We start from the raw sequence: 19,303 nt of genomic DNA, 5'->3' as shown, positions 1-19,303 counted from the left end.
TAGAAAGATGATTAGAATATAACTTTACCTTTACTATTTTCGGACACCAATTCTTTTTCGATAATGGTCTCATTCACTTTTCCCTTTTTCTTTTTTCTAGCACTTGACAATGCCTTCGAAATTTGTCTCTTTGTTCTTTTAACATAGTCGGGAGTATATGGATGAGAAATCTTTGATGATGGCCTAATAGCTCTCTTAGACTTCATAGTGACGATAGCTTTCTCTAAAGACTCAATCTTAGCATTCATGGTGACGATAGTTTTCTCTAAAGACTCTACCCTGACATTCAATAAATCTATCGTCTCCTTAGTGGATGGAGTTTCTTGAAGACAAGGAACATTCTCATCGATCGGAGAAGATGTTCCTACTCCAAAATCACCACTTATATCACCGAAGTCTCCTCCTCTTTCGAAATCAACACCATCAGTACATCTATCAACATTTGGAGTAAATTCTCCTCCCCCTCCATCACCAACACCACTAAAAACTCTCTCAAAAATTGGAGAAGATGCTCCTTCACCTCCTACATCAAGATTATGCTCATCAATTATGATGTCTCTTTTTATAGCCACAACACCATTCAAATCTATCTCAAGCTTTTCAATCTTATCATCCTTGGTTAATTTCTTAGGCATAAACTTAGTGAAAAATTCCATTTCCATTTCACTAGATGTAGGAATTATCCATGGATGCACAATCTACATGTAAAAATAATAATAATTAAAATGTGATAAAGCAATTGTTGCATTTAAAGATTATTATATACCAGTTGTTCTAATTGTTCCAGCAATTGTTGTAATAACTTCAACAATTGACATCTACTAATTAAACAAAGAAAACACTTGTTGAAAAGGCAACAACAAAATCAGAAAAGCAACAACAATTTCACTTTAACTAAAAATGTTTAAAGAATAATGCTTACTGAGTCTTGAGGGGGATCAAACAAGTCATTAATGTCAACTAATTCGTTATTAGTCGCCAAAAGCCATCAAAAAATCCTCGGTGAAGACACTTGTTTCGAAAACACCTTATATTTCTTTTGGAGGAAAGGAACAACCTCAAATGCCCAACACTACATAAAATAATCACAAAAGGAGATCAAAATATTGGAAGCACCAAAAAATAATGAAATAAATATATATATGAACTAAACTAAAATAAATTTTACCATAAAGGCCCATGGAAAGCCATAAAGATTGGTAGTCTTCCCATCAATAGTCTTCACCGCTTTCAATAGATGCTTAATTGTAATATCATAGCTAATACAACCCCATGGATAAGCAGAAAATGCTTTTCTATCTGCCGAGAGCAAAATCCACTTCTTTGGAATATTTGTATTCACATCTTTTGGGCAAAGAAAGTTATGAAGAAAATAAAGTAAACACAATGATTTTTTTACATCTTTACTAAGATTTTTGGTTTGGAGATGTTCAATCAACTCATTTCTCTTGCAACTCCTTCCCACAACCTCAAGAATTTCTTTTCGTCTCATTTTTGTCTTAGTTGACATATTTTCAACATCATACACATCTTCATTATGGCAATTTAAGCCGGTGATGATAGCAAACTCCTTCATTCCAAAACAAATGGGCATGCCACTATAATTTATCCAAATTTCTTTTTTTCGATGGCTATAAATTTGACGTCGAAGAAGTTGATAGACTAAACTCATTTGAAATCTTATACGAGTACCTTCAAGTTGTAAGTAATTTCCGAAAATAGAAGATCAAAAGAACTTTACCAATTTTTGTTCTTCTAAAATCGTTCTAAATTTAGAAAACTTACGTAACTCCGACTTAACAGTTAAAGAACCTCTTAAGTTTGGATACCTATCAATCATTGACTCCAAATTGTAATTTGCATACCTAATCGACTTCACAATGAAGTTATCGGGTGAAGGACTGAGCGGAGATAGTTCAACAATAGGAGATGTCTCCTTTTCTGGAATGGCTATATCATTTTGTTCCTCCTCAACTGTTGTATCATCTCTTTCTACATTTGTAGAAGAAATATCTATTTCATGTTCTCCTTCTTCTTCTATAGATTTTTTCAAATTTGTGTTTTCTAGTTCTTCTTCTCTTTGTCTTTGTGTTCTGATTCGCCTTTCATACGTTTTAGTAGGAGTTGTTCGTTTTTTCCTTGGAGTCATGGATGCACAATCTATATATAAAAACAATAAAATCAAAATGTAATAATAAAAAAAGACAATTAATTATCATTTAGATAATTTTGAAAGTTAGTTTCAAAACCACATAAAGAAATAGGGTAAACAATTATAAATATATCATCAAAATTTGGCTGGATGCATGTATGTTATTTGAAGTATATATGCAAATCATCTATATGCCATCTTGTTTGGGATTGAGGTATAATAATTATTATTGTTGTATACAAAGCATACTATAAAATAAGGTAACAACAACATCAGGAAGTGACAAAAGCATACTACACTTCTCCTCTTAAATCATGAACAAAACCATAGGCTTGAAAAAAATGAATATATTACTAGTAACTATAATACATTCTGTGAAACACCCCCCCCCCCCCCCCCCCCCAAGAGTTAACGAACATCATAATATTGGAAGATAACAACTAATAGCAGTGCTTAACTACCAATGATCAAACTAACTTAAGACTAATAAAAATAAATGATCTCTAAGAACAACATTCTCCATAAGATGAGCAACAATTAAAGGTCCAAGAAAGACACATCTAATGTCTCAAACATTTACCTCAAAAGCAACCAAATTCTTTTTTTCCTATAGGAAACAAGAACCTAAAACAGGGCAAAACAGTAAAATGCAAACATTAAAGAGCCATCAATCACCACATAGAAGAAGATAAGAACAACTCCACATAGATAACAAAAAAAAACAATAGAAGGATCAATGAAAGCACACAAATCTTGTGTAAAAGACCCACATTTTTTTCCCCAAGAAAACCCTATCAAGCAAAATCGTTAAACCCACAAACTTCCACATGCTAAAAACAAAGAAGGCCTAATAAAACCCAATGAAATTTCAATCTTTACCATCTCAAAACCCTAACAATGAAAGAAAAGAAAAGAGTGTTACCTTGAGGTAGAAGACGGCTATGACGAAGAAGACCAAGACGAAGGTATTGGAAGTCACCAACAATATTTTCTCAACAATTCGTCTCTCTGCTACAAGTTGTTGCAAGGAAGAAAAAGAAATACAATTGGAAATGGGCTTCAAGCTACTGTTGCAAGAAAGAAAAAGAAAGACAATTAGAATGAGTTTATTTGAATATTTTTAAAAGTTTAGAAGTTTTAAATATTACACTTTAATCCCTAATTATCTTAATCACTAATTAAGAAGAGGTTTGACTTGGTCAATATTTTTTTTCACCAATTTTAATTTTAAGACTTTTTTGTCACCTTCACCTCAATTAGCTCCAGTTTATACCTTCCAAAAAATGGCATTCGACTTCGTATACCCTTCTCTTCATTTTCTTCTTCTTCGTCTCTTCCAGTAGATAGAGTCCATCATCACAAAAGGAGGCAATCTGTACTAGTCTCCGCTCTCGAGCTCGGTGGACTCAAGATTTCCAAAGAAGGTCAGTTACAGTTACTTAAATAGAATAACAAGTTTTTCCCCTCTATCTATCTGTTCAGTTTGATTTGGGTTTGTAAATTTTGAATTGTTATAACTATACAGTCTATAATGGGTAGGTTTAATTGGGTCCAAATGGAGCAGAACTGATATTGAAGATTTGTTCAGCCAACATTAAGCTAGTTTGGGTCGTTTATGGAATGGTGTTTGGTAGTTACCTTCCCATTGGAGGCTATTAAAGTTTGCATTTTTATGATTGTAGAATCGAATTTCTTATCTGGGTGTGTCTAATTGGGTTCAAATGGAGCAGAATTGATATTAAGGATTTGTAGAAGCAACAGTTAAACTTGTTTGGGATTGAGGCGTAGTGGTAGTAGTACTAGCTTCTGGGTCGTAGGGGTAGGCATAAAAACGAAAAAAACAAAAAAAAAAATACTGAAAAATCGGATGGAACTGAATTAATTTGTTTTTTCGTAGACAATAATTTTTCAGAACTTCAGTTTTCCGTTCGGTGATTGAAGAGCCAATTTTTCTTATATATAGCTGTTGGCACCCTTAAGTTCATAGAGGGGTTCCTCCAAATGTTGTGATTCAGTTATGTTAGAAAATTCTTTATTTATTTGTTTTGTTTTGTTACTAAACAAGCTTGGCGTTTTCTCTTGGCACACCTGCAGCTTACCAAGGCATGACCCTAGATAGATAGGAAGACTGGAGGTGTTGGTTGAGGATTAAGGTAGAAGGTTAGTTGGTAGTCGGGCGTTGTCTAGATCTCTTATTGGTATTTGTTGTTTCCTTTGCTCTAGTTACTTGTTCCATCTTAGTAGTTTTCTGCATGGCTTCTCCGCTATTTTACTTGTTCCATCTTAGTTGTTTTCTGCATGGCTTCTTCGCTATTGTATTTGCTTTACTTACTTAATTTTGATACTTACTCAAGCTAAGGGTCTATCGAAAACAACCTTTCTACCTTCACATCGTGAAGGTGAGGGTAAGGTTGTGTATACACCATCCTCCCCAGACCCCACTTGTGGTATTACACGGGGTATGTTGTTATTGTTGTAAGCTTGGCATTTTCTGTGGTAGTTTTGACTTTTGAGTTCCAGATATGGTTTTGTGTTTTGTTAAATTTTGAAAGACTGCTATAAGGGCTCGTTTGGTGTGAGGGATTAGAAATAATAGTGATGGGATAAGGAAATAGTGATGGGATAAAAAAAAAATTATGTTGTTTGGTTGGCAAGTCCGGGATAACTTATCCCGGGATTAATAATTAGTACCGGGATAAGTTATCCCTCCCCATGGGTGGTATAGTAATCCCGGGATAACTTATCCCGAGATAGAATAGGTAAATGACAAATATGTCCCTTTAAATCCTTTTTATATATCATTTTTTACATTTATGTATATTTACATTTTTTTTAATACCATGTATAATAATATTTACTACTCCTTATTTTTATGATAATTATACATATTTTTCTATTAAAAAATTATACTATATAAATATAATTTTTATTTATGAATTTATTTGACTAATTCTTATGTTTATTTTATTTTGATTTCTCATAAATTTTCTTCTCTTTAATAAACTTAAGAGGAAAGTTCTATTTTTAAGCTAAATAAGAAAAAAGTTATATTTTTAAATACACATGGTACTTATCATGGGAATACATAAACAAAAATATTTAAGTTAAAAAAAATAAAAGTTTTATTTTAAAAAATGAATAACTAAAGCTCACAAAGAAAAATTTAAAAAGTTTAAATAAAGTGAAGGGTAATTTTGTAAACAAACAACTTGTTCTTAAAATTTATCAATATATATTATTTTGAATATAACAAACCAAACACTCAATAAGAAATAATCCCAGGACAACTTATCCCATCATAACTAATCCCAACATAACTTATCCCAACATAACTTATCCCATCATAACTCATATTCAAACCAAACGACCCCTAAGAGTATTAGCAGTCATCATATTGATGGTAAACATCAATATGCAAGTGAGTATTACCTACAGTTGTAAATCAGATAATGGAAACACATATTTGATTCTTGTTTGACAGCAAATATCTCTGTGAGTGGCTACTTTAATTGTGAAATTTTATGCAATTGCCTTCCTTTCTCTCTAATAATTTTGTTTAAATTTGCTGTCAAAATATGTACAACAAGAACCCAGGAGCTGCTACCAAAACTAATAATCTATTTATCCATCTCCGATTCTTCATTTAATCATCATTTTATGATTGCTCGATTTCAATTATCCGTCTTTTGCTTATGGGTAAAATCGCACCGATTATTTACATCAAATTAATAGATGCATGACCTTGACCAATTTTTTAAATAAAAAACACAAAATAGCCCATTTTGAATTTAAAAGTAGCTCATGTTACAAACAGAAATACAGCCCATTTTATCATACGTGTATCGAAGAACTGAACCAAATTAGAAAAAACCACTCGGTATGCACCAGTGAAGAACCGAACACCCATCCCTAGTTTATGGAATGGTATTTTGTAGTAAGTTCCCGATTGGAGGCTATTAAAGTTTGCATTTGGAGGAGACCAATTTTCATATACATGATCTAGTTTTGTAAAGTTTGAATTCTTGTGATTTTAGAATCAAATTTCATCTGGGTCGGTCTAATTGTGTCAAAATGAAGCAGAATTGATATTGAGAATTTGTATAGTCAACCTTAAGCTAGTTTGGGATTGAGGCGCAAAAGTTGTAGTAACAGCTCCTGGGTCGTTTTTGAAATGGTATTTTGTAGTCAGCTCCCCATTGGAGGCCATTAAAATTTGCATTTTTGAGGAGCTCCAAGGGCCTTCGTCTAGGAGTAAGAGCACAGTGCATGATGTGAATTAGGCGTACGTCAAGGATGCAAACGTGATTGCAGAGAAAGTCCGGTATTTAAGGGGAAAAGAATAGAGAGGTAGGTCCATTATCTAAGTTTTGAACCATGCAATGTTCCTGGAGAATTTCTTGGTTATCAAAAGAAAATAATGGTTTGCAATTTTGATTTGCGGGGGGGCATTAGTTTTGAAGGTTCAAGTTTTATCCTTTGGTGTATTCACTCCAATCTTCATTTACATGACTAGGGATACTAAACTTCAAACGTTTTTGATCTTAGAATGTTAATCTCTCATATGGTATTTAGTGACATTGGAATGTTATAGTTTCCCCACTATTGGTGGCTATTCAAGTTTGAATTTTGATAGCTCATGTGTATTGAAATTTGCAGGTTCCTCGATCACAGCTTTTCAAATTTTGAATATTCTCAACTTCACAATCACTCATTCTCAATTTCAAGAAGAATTTTAAAAGAATGTACTCTGTGCAGTTTCAATGTCTGGGCAGTTGTTCATCTGAAAATTTCAGAGTTCCTAATAAATTTCTTGTTTAGCTGGGTAGTTACTAAAAAACACACCAATTTTCACCAGGTCATTCCAACTTCAATTTAGTAAATTGTATTGACATATCAATGTTTCCACCAGAACCTATAAGAAGGTACATGTTTGTGTAAAGCTGAAGAGTCCATTAACTATCAAGTTTGTTTCCTTATTCATGTACTTTCTATTTCAAATAGAATTGGTCCTCTGGGGCCAACAGAAAGCTCTTAGAGGCACGAAAGCAAGTAGCCAAAGAAATCTTAATATGGCTTATCTTTTATATTTCTCTTTTTCTTTTGCTGTGGTTTCTTAAAATAAGTACAGACAGTTTCTATTTTCACTTATAACAGTGGCCTTATGCATATCCTTTGTATTTTGTCAGTAAAGATTGTTTTCCATCTTTTTTGACATTTGTACTGCCTTGGTGGAACTTTTAACAAAGAGAATGTTTTGTTCTATCATCTGGTTATTGGTACTAAGGTGATTATTGCATATGCAGAAATAGTAAGGGATGACCCCACAAACAATATTCCGGATACAATATTTGCAAAGCTTGGAATGCAGCTTCATAGGAGGAACCACCATCCACTTGGCATCCTTAAGAATGCAATCTATGATTATTTTGACACAAACTATCCAGACAAGTTCGACAAGTTTGATGATCTGTGCCCTATAGTTTCTGTTAGACAGGTTGGTCCAAGAAGGTTAAGGAAGCATTTTTTGCACTTTTCGTGATTTTTTCTTTTTAATTATATATTTGCTTTCTGGATTTTATGTGCTAGAATTTTGTTCCTTTCTTATCCCATTGATCAAGCCTTTTCTTTATTCATATAGCTAGCATAAGTATCTGTTTGATTTTTCAGTAAAGTTAGGGTCCTAACAAGCCATTCTTTTTGGCCTATTCATGGGGTTCCTCTACTAGTTGTAAATAGGTTTCAGACTTGTTAGAAAAGTTATATTATTGTTATTATTACTATTATTTATATTTATATGTGTGTGTATAAAAAAAGTAGTTTTATTTTATTTGGTATGATGATGATTTGAGTTTAGCTTAAATGAAGAAGTGAGGATTCATATAGCCTGCCCCCAACTTGTTTGGGACCGAGGCTTTGTTGCTGTTGTAATGGACTCTACCTCCTACTCCTGAAGGCCTAATTGTATTAGCTGTAAGGCCAATATAACTTTTACCTGTCAATTATGAGTTAGACATGTCAACCATTCAGCCACTAACCTATAGAGAATGGTAATGAAAAAGCCGTTAGAATCATCATGTTTCTCAATGATAAGTTGAAATACTATTCAGTATGGCTACCTCTTTTAACTGCTTGACTTACATCTCTTGTTTGTGTTATTACATGCTCTATAAAGAATAGGAAGAATAGCTCAATGATGGTATCAAACTGGAAAATAAGTTTATCATTGGACTTGGGATAGGAAAAGTTTTTTTTTGAAACATAACACGTTTATTGAAGAAATACTTGTAACTACTGGTGTGAATTTGTTCATCCTATAGAGGGGTTACTTTGTGTAATGACACTCCTGGTCATTTCTGTGTCTTGCATTCTGTGTGTCGTTTAGAGTGTTCCTGTAGTGACCCCAAGTCATTTATGACTTGCTGGGACTGACAGTTCGGTCACCTGGTCGTTCGTTTGGTAATGGTGCGAGTTTTAGTGTTTTGGAGCTTATGAACCTTGAACGATCATTTTCGATCAAAAGTTCAAGAAGATGACATAGGAATCCAATTCTGACGATTCCATCAGCTCCGGAAGGGTCATTTTAGGCTAATTGCATGGTCGGCATGACTCCTGAAATTTTCAGTGCGAGTCGGTGCAATTAGGTGTTTTAACTTTAAGTTTAAGCCTAAGTTTGACTTTAGTCAACATTTTGAGTAAACGTGCTCGGATGAGAATTCCGTCAGCGCGGTTAGCTCTGGAATGTCGAGTTTGGTCTAGTTTGACCCTTCTTTTGTGTCCCGAGGTTTCCGAGCCCTTTTGTGGTTTTTGACTTAAAATGACATTAGGTGTGGGACCCACTTTTTGTCAAGATGACCTCGTATGGAAATTTTGACTGTGCCATTGAGTCCGAAATATCGAATTTGGTATGTTTGCATATCTTGTTTGCGTGCACAGGGTTCCGAACGAGTTCGGAGCACCCCATCAAAATTTTTAAGTTTTGGGGATAATGCAGAAAATCTGCACTTTTGGAAAACCTTAGAAACCTCATCTCTCAACCGAATTAGGAGATTCGAAGTGCGGGAGCTTCGTATTTTCGGTGGCTTCGTTGTAGAGTGTTCGAAAGTTGTCGGGTGCGCGTAGTTCGAGGTAAATTTCACGATAAACCTGACTACTGTACCATTTTTTGAGCTTTTGTTTTTGGCATCCTTGTTTTGGTCATATCTCACTCATTTTAGCTCGGTTTTGGGTGATTCGTAGGCCCACGTGTTGGGAATTATCGTGGCTACGTCGTGGAGTGTTCAAGGAGTGCTGGGCACCATTAGATTCTTGTAAATTTTAAGTTTAGACTGCTGCATGTTTTCTTTTAAGTTGATTAAAGTGTGGTTTTCTTGCGTGTTGGGTTTTGCTGCGTTTTGAGCCCCGAATTGTGTTCCATTTTGGAACACAAGTTCGGGGTACTGTTTAGGGTCTCTTGACGGAGTCAAATTCGGACAGTTCGGTGCCGATTCCTCGAGTCATGATGGCACCTACTATAACCCACCAGTAGGTAAGCCAACTCGTAACCCGGAAAACAAGTAATGGGTTTGAGGGCAGAAACTAAACAAAAGTAGGCAAAATTTAAAGATAACAATATAAACAGGCGGAAGCAAATCAAAACATATAACAAATAAAGATCCCTCCCAGAACCTGGAAGTCACTAGTACAGAGCTACTAACAAAACGAGTACAAGTCCCAAAAGTGGACCACATAGACTGGACTGTCTCGAAAGGTAAAAACAAGTCTATATATACAGATGGAGACTGAAATAGTACAAAACCTCGTGTGCTCACCCTCGTCTCCGGATCAGACTACTCCAAATTGGATCAACGCTGGCCACTGGTGCTCGGACCTGCATCACGAAACAGATGCAGAGCGTAGCATGAGTACCACAACAGCAGGTACCCAGTAGGCATCATAGGCCGACTGAACTTGAAAAGTAAAGGCAATATGAAAAGAAGGAATAACACAAACAGAGGTCAAGAACGGAAATCTAAGTAACAATGGAATGCACACGAGTGTAGAAAGAACTAACTAAAGTAATCTATAAGCTAACTACATCTAACTAGACCCCATAAGCCCAGAAGGTACACTCGTGGACAAGTTTAATTAAAACCCGAACGGACCCCATATGCCCGACGAGTACACAAAATAACTATAACTAAAGAGAATTGCATATGAGAACCCAAGAACGGAGAACATAGAACCAGAACCTCAACCCCAATTAGTAGAATCTGACAGTACGGAGGCTGGACCTCGAACCAGATGCTCACCAAAAGTACCCAAGTAACCAATCACAAGTATCAAGTAACTGAGGCCAGACCTCTAACCGGATGTTCTATATAAGTATCTGGGCGATAAAGGTCGGACCTTAAACCGGATGCTCTATATAAGTATCTAGGCGATAGAGGTCGGACCTTAAATCGGATGCTCTATTTAAGTATCTGGGTGATAAAGGCCGGACCTTAAATCGGATGCTCTATATAAGTATCTGGGCGATTGAGGTCGGACCTTAAACCGGATGCTCTATAAAGGTGCCAATGTAGTTGCTGAAAGAGTCCCAATCGATCCATGCTCATAAATGTTCGTGGAACGCCGTCCACACTTAGCCAATCAATGTAAGTCCTTGGAATCGAATCAAAAATCAAATTCAAATCGCGAAGCAGAACTAGTGTCGCTGACGTAACTCGTGAAGCCGTAACATTGGGGAAAATAAGGATAGCTATCGTCGAAGCAAGCGTATCGCCTAACTAATGCCCAAACTATCAGACTCAAGTCTACTACACCAGTCTGCAGGGATCTAAGTCGGCCGAGCGACGTCGGGGTAAAACTAAGGCCTATCAGATCCGAATCATGTATTTCTAAGGCAAGTCCTAGTCAAACCTAAACTAAGGCCCAACATGCTTCAGATAAACAATAATCAAGCATTCAAGCACTCCACATAGCAAAAAGGGTCAATTAGTAACACATAGCATGCTCATAGTTACCCGATAATTCCCGAAAGAGGCCGAAACATGATTTCTAAATACATATGCATGATTCAATAACTACCAACCCAAATCCCAACTAATCAACATGCATTCACACTCTCGAACTCAATCTAAGAGAGGGAAGCCGTAGCCTACATGTAGGCCGATCACGCGCGCTCCAAAATCACTCCTCCAAAGCTTTTCCTTTTCGAACGGCCTCGAAATGCTGCCACGCTACCAAAAATAGAGTCACAACGTTATTACGGTCGTTTAGACACCAAAATCACAACAAATGGAGACGGTCAATTTTGGAGTCAAAACGGGAATCATGGGACCCGCACCGAACTGTCCGAATTTGACTCCGTTAAGAGACCCTAAACAGTACCCGGAACTTGTGTTCCAAAATGGAACACAATTCGAGGCTCAAAACGCAACAAAACCCAACACGCAAGAAAACCACACTTTAATCAACTTAAAAGAAAACATGCAGCAGTCTAATCTTGAAATTTACAAGAATCTAATGATGCCAACACTCCTTGAACACTCCACGACATAGCCTCGATAATTCCCAACACGTGGGCCTTCATCACCCAAAACCGAGCTAAAATGAGTGAGATATAACCAAAACAAGGATGCCAAAAACAAAAGCTCGAAAAAGGGTACAGTAGTCAGGTTTATCGCGAAATATACTTCGAACTACGCTCACCCGACAACTTCCGAACACTCTACAGTGAAGCCACCGAAAATACGAAGCTCCCGCACTTTGAATCGCCTAATTCGGTTGAGAGATGAGGTTTTTAACGTTTTCCAAAAGTGCAGATTTTTTTGCATTTTCCCCAAAACTTCGACGGGGTGCTCCGAACTCGTTCGGAACCCCATGCACGCAAACGAGATATGCAAACATACCAAATTCGATATTTTGAACTCAATGGCACAGTCAAAATTTTCATACAAGGTTATCTTAACAAAAAGTGGGTCCCACACCCAAATGCCATTTTAAGTCAAAAATCACAAAAGGGCTCGGGACACAAAAGAAGGGTCAATCTAGACCAAACTTGACATTTCAGAGCTAACCGCGCTGACGGAATTCTCATCTGAGCGAGTTTACTCAGAATGTTGACTAAAGTCAAACTTAGACTTAAAGTTAAAACGCCTAATCGCACCGACTCACACTGAAAACCTCGGGAGTCCTGCCGACCATGCTACTAATCAGAATTGAATTTCGATGTCATCTTCTTGAAATTTTGATCGAAAATGATCGTTCAAGGTTCATAACACTAAAACTCGCACCATAACCAAACGAACGACCAGGTGACCAACATGTCAGTCCCAGCAAGTCATAAATGACTCGGGGTCGCTACAGGAACGCTCTAAACGACACACAGAAGGCAAGATACAGAAATGACCAGGAGGGTCATTACACTTTGCCAACTTGTAGTGTTATATATCGGTTCTTTATTTAATCTTAACTGGAGTGTAACTGCTTCAGATTATGACTTGAAGTCATCACATAGGGTGTGTTTGGTATGTAGGAAAATGTTTTCTAGGAAAATAATCGAGTTTCTTACTTATTTTCTTGTGTTCGGTAGGTAAGCACAAAATATAATCCTAAAAACATTTGTATATAATTTAGACAATATTATGGGAGGGGAGGTAGAGGTGTGGATAGTGGGGATGAGGGCTATGGAGGTGGGGGTGAAGATGAGGTGTGTTGGAGGGTGGGGAGGACACTATCAATATGTAATGCCACTGGTAGAACTTGTTTCCCTACTTTCATTACAGTGGTCGTTTTCCTCATTTTTGAGCTTGTATATCTAGGGAAATGTTTTTCCAACATATTTTACCAACCGAACATGGGAGAGAATATTTTTTGGAAAATATTTTCCTTCATACTAAACACATCCATAGTTTAGAAATGCTGGACCTAGACCTACTAGCTCTAGAAATCTTAGATATTTGAGAATCTTGCTGATTGAAAGTTAATCTGGGGGAATGGATGATAGGTTAGCTGATATAGCTGTAATTTTCCTTCCAAGGCGGTGAGAAATTTTTGCCCGTGAAGTTTTTAATGGATCATTTTTTTATGGTTTGGATGTCCTGAATTTCAACCCAAAGGAAAAAATGTATCTTTAGACACCATATTTGTTTTGTGCATCTTGTGTTTTCAGCAGCACACAGACGCCTGTCAATAGACCAAAGTATAATCCTGTCATGAGCTCTTAACTACTTAAAAGCATATCTAGGTTTGTATTGTAACTACATTATGCTCAATAAAGCTTTTCTAAGTTGTGCTGCTTTTTCTTCTTATACCAATTCGTCTTTTGTGTTCATCCATGTTTAATGATGGGATATTCATATACTGTACTTGAGATGTTTTTTCTCTTTATTTCATTTATTATCTTGGTAAGAGTTTTAATTAACTTCTGTTGCTTTCTTCTTCCATCCTGTAGAACTTTGATGAAGTGTTGGTACCTGCTGATCATGTAAGCAGGAGTTACAATGACACATATTATGTGGATTCTCAAACTGTCCTAAGGTGCCACACCAGTGCACATCAAGCTGAGTTACTGAGGAATGGATACACCCATTTTCTTGATACTGGAGATGTGTACCGTAGAGATTCCATTGACTCAACTCACTACCCTGTATTCCACCAGGTTCTCTACCTTCAAACATATTTTTCTACTGACATTGCTGATTGTCACCCTTCTAATGGTTTTCTTCCATATTGTGTAGATGGAGGGTGTAGGGGTCTTTGCTCCAAATGATTGGGAGGCTTCAGGTACTGATGCAACGTCACATGCTGCAGAAGCTCTGAAGAAATGTCTTGAGGGTTTGGCTCAGCATCTATTTGGTACAAAGCTTATATCTCATCTAAAGTGAGTTGTAATGATTTGATACTAATTTACCATATAATTATTGGGATAGCAAACCAATAATGAGTGGTGGTGATTTGACTATGATTTACCATTTAAATTTCGGTAGTGCAACGAATCTCTTACTACATAATTTCCTAAGTCATTAGCAGTTGGTCCTTAGATGCCAGCTATTTATGTTCATGGAAGGCTAGGGAAAACTTCTAGATTATAGGTTGAAGTCACTGTAAGAAGTTACAGTGCCTATGGAAGTACTTATCTGATATTATAATGTACTTGGTGACCAATTGACTCAGGAGGGGTCCAATCCTCTGCTGCTATTCCAAATTTTATCGATCTTACTTCATTGATGATGTTCATGTATAAATCTTGTAACTTATCCTCTTCTTCAGAAACCATCTTTCTAATACAAAATTTCCTTTTCTTGACAAAGTTTATGAATCTCCAGCCTAATCTTTCTAAATTCTTCAGGTGGGGTGGAAATGCGCTGGGTTGACACTTATTTCCCGTTTACTAGTCCATCATTTGAACTGGAGATATATTTTCAAGTAAACTTTGCATAGTTTCTTGCTTTTGTTTATTTTATTTCCTCCTCTCCAAATGTTAAAGTCCAGAATAATATGCGAGCTATTTTTGTGGTTTCATCAGATTGTCTAATAAGATGCTATAAAATGTGTAGAAGCACGGGTAGTTGTTACCTAGCAGGAGTAGCTTAATATGTAACTTTTTCACCTTCTCCTTCTTCTTCTTCTTCTTCGTCTTCTTCTTCTTCTTTTTGGGTAGTGAGGGGGTTCTTATATTTATTTTGGAGGTGTGAGACATAATTGCCCAAGCAGGGGTAGTTTGTTACCAAGCTGGAGTATCTTAATATGTAACTTTCTCACCTTCCCTTTCTTCTTGTTTTACTTTTTGGGTATTGAAGGGGTTCTTATATTTATTTTGGAGGGGCAAGACATGATTTCCCCAAAGTCCCTTTGGTTTAACTTAACATAACATTTAAAGTCTAATGGTAAGGTTATTCTGCCTGCATTTATCAATAGTTTAAAAGAGTGAGACTTTATCACCTAATTAAACAATTTCTTTCACTGTGGCTCAAGAGTGTCAAGCATGCTTTTGACACACGCATCATTTGCCATTCTCTAATTATGTGAGCTAGCTGTCGTTACTTTGAATTCAGTCAATAAATGGAATTTTGTTGGAGATATAAAGTAGGAAGATTAAGGATGTGTGCCAACAAGGAGTCCAGCATAGAGGAAAGGAAGATACAAATTGTAAATTATTTTTCTTCACTACAAAGGAAATGATTGTTTATTAGTTTATGTACTGCACAGCACAACACTATCAATTCATTCGAAGCAGCTAAAGAGAAACTTTTTGTTAAAAAAATTAGTGAGCATCGTTGGTGTTTTATCCCTCAGAATGTAAAGAGGACTACCTTATTTTTTGACAAGTCTGCTTTTTTTACCCAGGAGAATTTGAGAGCACTTAAGTATTGCGTAATTACAATTGATAGAAATGAAATCTCGAGAAGAAAGCCAGAGCAAAGACCAATTTGAGCTATTGAAAGTAAATAGGAGGTACACTCATCCTTCCAGTATAGTTTTTATTGGGATCTGCTAACTGTCAAATCCTTTTCCAGGATCAATGGATGGAAGTTTTGGGTTGTGGAGTGACAGAACAAGAAATATTGAAAAGAAGTGGTAGAACGGACAATGTTGCTTGGGCATTTTGCCTTGGATTGGAGCGCTTGGCTATTGTTTTATTTGATATTCCAGATATTCGACTTTTCTGGTCAACTGATGAGCGGTTCACTTCTCAAGTAATTTCTTCATCTTCCCTCCTCTCTCTCCTTTTTAATCGCCAGTTTGGATTTTGGTAGCGATTGGTAACATTTTCTTGATCATGATGTAGTTTTCTAGCGGCCGGCCGGCTTGGGCTGAAGTTTAAGCCATTTTCCAAGGTAGGACTTGTTTGCTAATGTTTATCTTATGGGGGTTTTTAAGCTTTTGAAGAATCCAACTCTTATATGTGCTTTTAGCATTTCATTTTTCAGAAAGGGTGTGTTTAGTATAAAGGAAAATGTTCTCCTAGAAAACAAGTGGGTTTCTTACTTATTTTTTCTAGTGTTTGGTAAGTAAGCAAAAAGGTATTTTCCTAAGAGCATTTATATGTAAGCTAGCATATCACTATGGGGGTGGGGTGGGGTGGAGTGGGGAGTGGGAGTTGAAGGGTGGTGGGTGCTAGGATGTCAAGGTGGGGTTCTGGGTGGGGAGGAGACAATGAACTTGGAACGTAACTCATGGAACTTATTTTCTCTACTTCCACTAGGAAAGTTATTTTCCTCATTTTTATGGAACTTGTTTTCCTAGAGAAAATATTTTCCAAAACATTTTGGCCAACCAAAACATGGGAAAATAGGAAAAGACACCAAACATACCTTAAGTTCATAACTTTTTGTTTGAAGAATGTACTTAAGGGGTCCATTGACTGCATAATTTTGTTTGTGGATCTATTAGACTTTATGATCTTGTTTAAGAGACTTAAGTTCCTTAATTATTGCAGTATCCACCTTGTTATAAAGACATGAGCTTCTGGATCCGTGATTCATTTACCGAGAACTCTGTGAAGTTGTTAGAGGAATTGCTGGAGACCTTGCCGAGGAGGTACGTCCATGTTATGATTCTACTTACTGCCAAATTCAACTTGAAGATATTGAGAGGCCCTTCTTCAATGTGTCGGACTGACTCTTATTAGCTTAATAAACTCAAACCTCAAATTCTCCAATCTCTTATTAGCTTAATAAACTCAAACCTCAAATTCTCCAGTACAAGAGATGTAGACAGATGATGTTGGCTAAAAAATTTGATTGTGAATGCTTATCACAAAGGAAAAAGAAAAGGGATCCAGTTGTGGCTTTGAACTTCTCCCATTTAATTGTCCTTGAATATACCCCAATATTCAAATTTTTGAGTGTATTCCAGATTATCCTGCAAGACTTCCTGAATATTTGAAATGTTTCCTCTTACTAAGGTGCTATTCATTGATGTCATGAGTTTATTACTCCAAAGTAAGCTATGCCAAGTCTAGTAATTTGATCTTAAGCATTGAGTTGAGTGATTTTCATATCATACCCTGGGGTGGGAGCAGGGTGATAGGGTTGTCTAGTGAAGCCAAGCGCTATAGGTTTGGCCAGTTCTACAGTTGGTTTATAGAGTCATGTTTGTAACATGAGTTCGTGTAGTGAACTAACTCTTGTATTTAAGTGGTGAAGGGTAGAGGGTGGGCCTATCATCCCCTCCCCGAAGGATGGCTCTAGACAGATTTCTTGGTCATCATGTACTTCGTGTTTGTTACATGACTTCGTGGTAGTGACTGTTGCTTCTATTCCTACTACTGTCAGGTGAAATTGATCGACAACTTCACCAATAAGAAAGGAATGACGAGTCATTGCTATAGGATAGCTTTTCGGTCCATGGAACGTTCACTAATGGACGAGGAAATAAATGATTTGCAGGTAAACCCTCTTTCAAATGTATCTATACCATCTTTCTCCTACCACTAGTAAATGTCTTTTTTGTATTTGGATGCAGTGGAAAGTTAGAGAACAGGTGGAGAACAAGTTAAAGGTTGTTCTAAGATGAGCTATTTCAATTGTTTGTTTTTCACTTATTTTGTAGCTCACAACATGTAGTTATTTACATGAGTTTTTACATTAACTAGATATCTAGGACTATATTCATCACACATATTTTGATAGGGGAAAATGCTTATTTGCTCTCATTTGTAGTTTTGAGGCCAATATGTCAAGGCAATAACTTAGGGGTTGTTTGGTTGATTGTATTGGAATAACTAATCCCAAAATAAAATCTTGTATGAGATAGTGCTATGTTTTGTTGGCTGCATTAGGTCATCTCCAACCCAACACTATATTTTAGTATCATGGTGTGACACTTTTCATCAACACCAGATCACTTTTTATATTATTTTATTATTATTTGTATTATATGAACTTTTAATTTGACATATTATAAATTGTAAGTTTTTAATTAAGTTCCTAATATACCTAATTATGTTTATGTAATTTCTTTATAAGATTAATTTTAATATAATTTTGTGAATAACTTTTATAAATTAATTTTTGTATATATTATTTTTATATAAAATATAAGTTAAGTGTATTATAAATTATATTTGTATAAAGAATTCAATATTAAATAATTAGTAGAAAAGAATATGAATTTTATAAGGTGAATATGTAGAAAAAAGAAAAAGAAGAAATTATTTGTTTTATAAAAAAAATAAAATGAATAATAAAAAAAATCATATATATATATATATATAAAAGAACCTTAGGCCTGCCTACGTGGTGTCACCACAAACCAGAATTACCTTTTAATTTATTTATTTTCAAAACTAGTCTTCCCCTTTCATGAAAAGTTGTGACATTTATGAAAAATTGTAACTTTTATGAAAAGTTGCGACTTTAATGAAGAGTTGCGACTTTTATGAAATGTTGTAACTTTTCCAAATAGTTGTAACATTTTCGATAATGCACAATAAACATTTGTTCACACTATCATTTGTTGTTTGTAAATAGAGGGATTTTCTCTCATTTTAAAACAACAAAAATTCTGAACCTCCTCCTCCTCCTCCTCCTCCTCCTCCTCCTTGAGTGGCTCACTGACACCATTGTTTATGTGACAGATCATGGTATGTATTTTTACAATCATTAATTTATGCTTATGTTATTAATGATAAATGATAAGATGTAATAATTTTAATTTTCCTTTACATTATTAATGTTTTTTTTTACGTAATCTTGTATGTAAGATAATATAGTGTTTTAGTTTTAATGACGAATATGTTTTAAGTATTATTTTATAAATTTCATGAAGTTAAATTTCCGTGCGGGTAATTTTACTAGTAATAATATAATATTGAAGAGAAAGAAGAATATGAAAGAAATATTTCTTTTTAGTATAGTGAATTGGAGTTGATTTACTCTTTAAAATAGGGTTGAAGATGCCATTAGAAGAGAGAGTCATCATAACTACTCCAATGTTTGGTTGGTGATGTTAAATTATATCATGATAAGTTATTGTGAATTTTTTGTATTATCTTATTTTGTGATAAAAAAAAGGAATAAGCATATGTATTAGTTATCAGGAGATTAAATTATTTGAAGGCGAAAATGTCTTTTAAAATATGAAAAATTAAATCAAACACACAGTTTAGAGAATTATTTAATTTATTTCATTGATTTAATAGTGCAATCATATTTTTATTATATA

General features: G+C 35.5%; 1 protein-coding gene across 1 annotated transcript; it reads left to right on the top strand.

Moving 5' to 3' along the window:
- The first annotated feature begins 4,301 nt into the window (after window positions 1–4,301).
- LOC125830474 (phenylalanine--tRNA ligase, chloroplastic/mitochondrial-like) lies at window positions 4,302–17,719 on the top strand. Its single transcript, XM_049509668.1, is given in 11 exon segments — window positions 4,302–4,312; window positions 7,456–7,646; window positions 13,587–13,793; window positions 13,873–13,990; window positions 14,484–14,560; window positions 15,652–15,838; window positions 15,935–15,972; window positions 16,575–16,629; window positions 16,632–16,675; window positions 17,413–17,526; window positions 17,603–17,719. Coding segments are annotated over 10 exon segments (1,023 nt in total). The 5' UTR covers window positions 4,302–4,312; window positions 7,456–7,514; the 3' UTR covers window positions 17,654–17,719.
- The last annotated feature ends 1,584 nt before the right edge of the window (window positions 17,720–19,303 follow it).

This window comes from Solanum verrucosum, unplaced genomic scaffold (genome assembly GCF_900185275.1).
Source record: "Solanum verrucosum unplaced genomic scaffold, falcon-dt-bn FXZP01000228.1, whole genome shotgun sequence".
NCBI lineage: Eukaryota > Viridiplantae > Streptophyta > Magnoliopsida > Solanales > Solanaceae > Solanum > Solanum verrucosum.
Note: the sequence above shows the minus strand (reverse complement) of the source record. Positions and strands in the feature narration are given on the sequence as shown.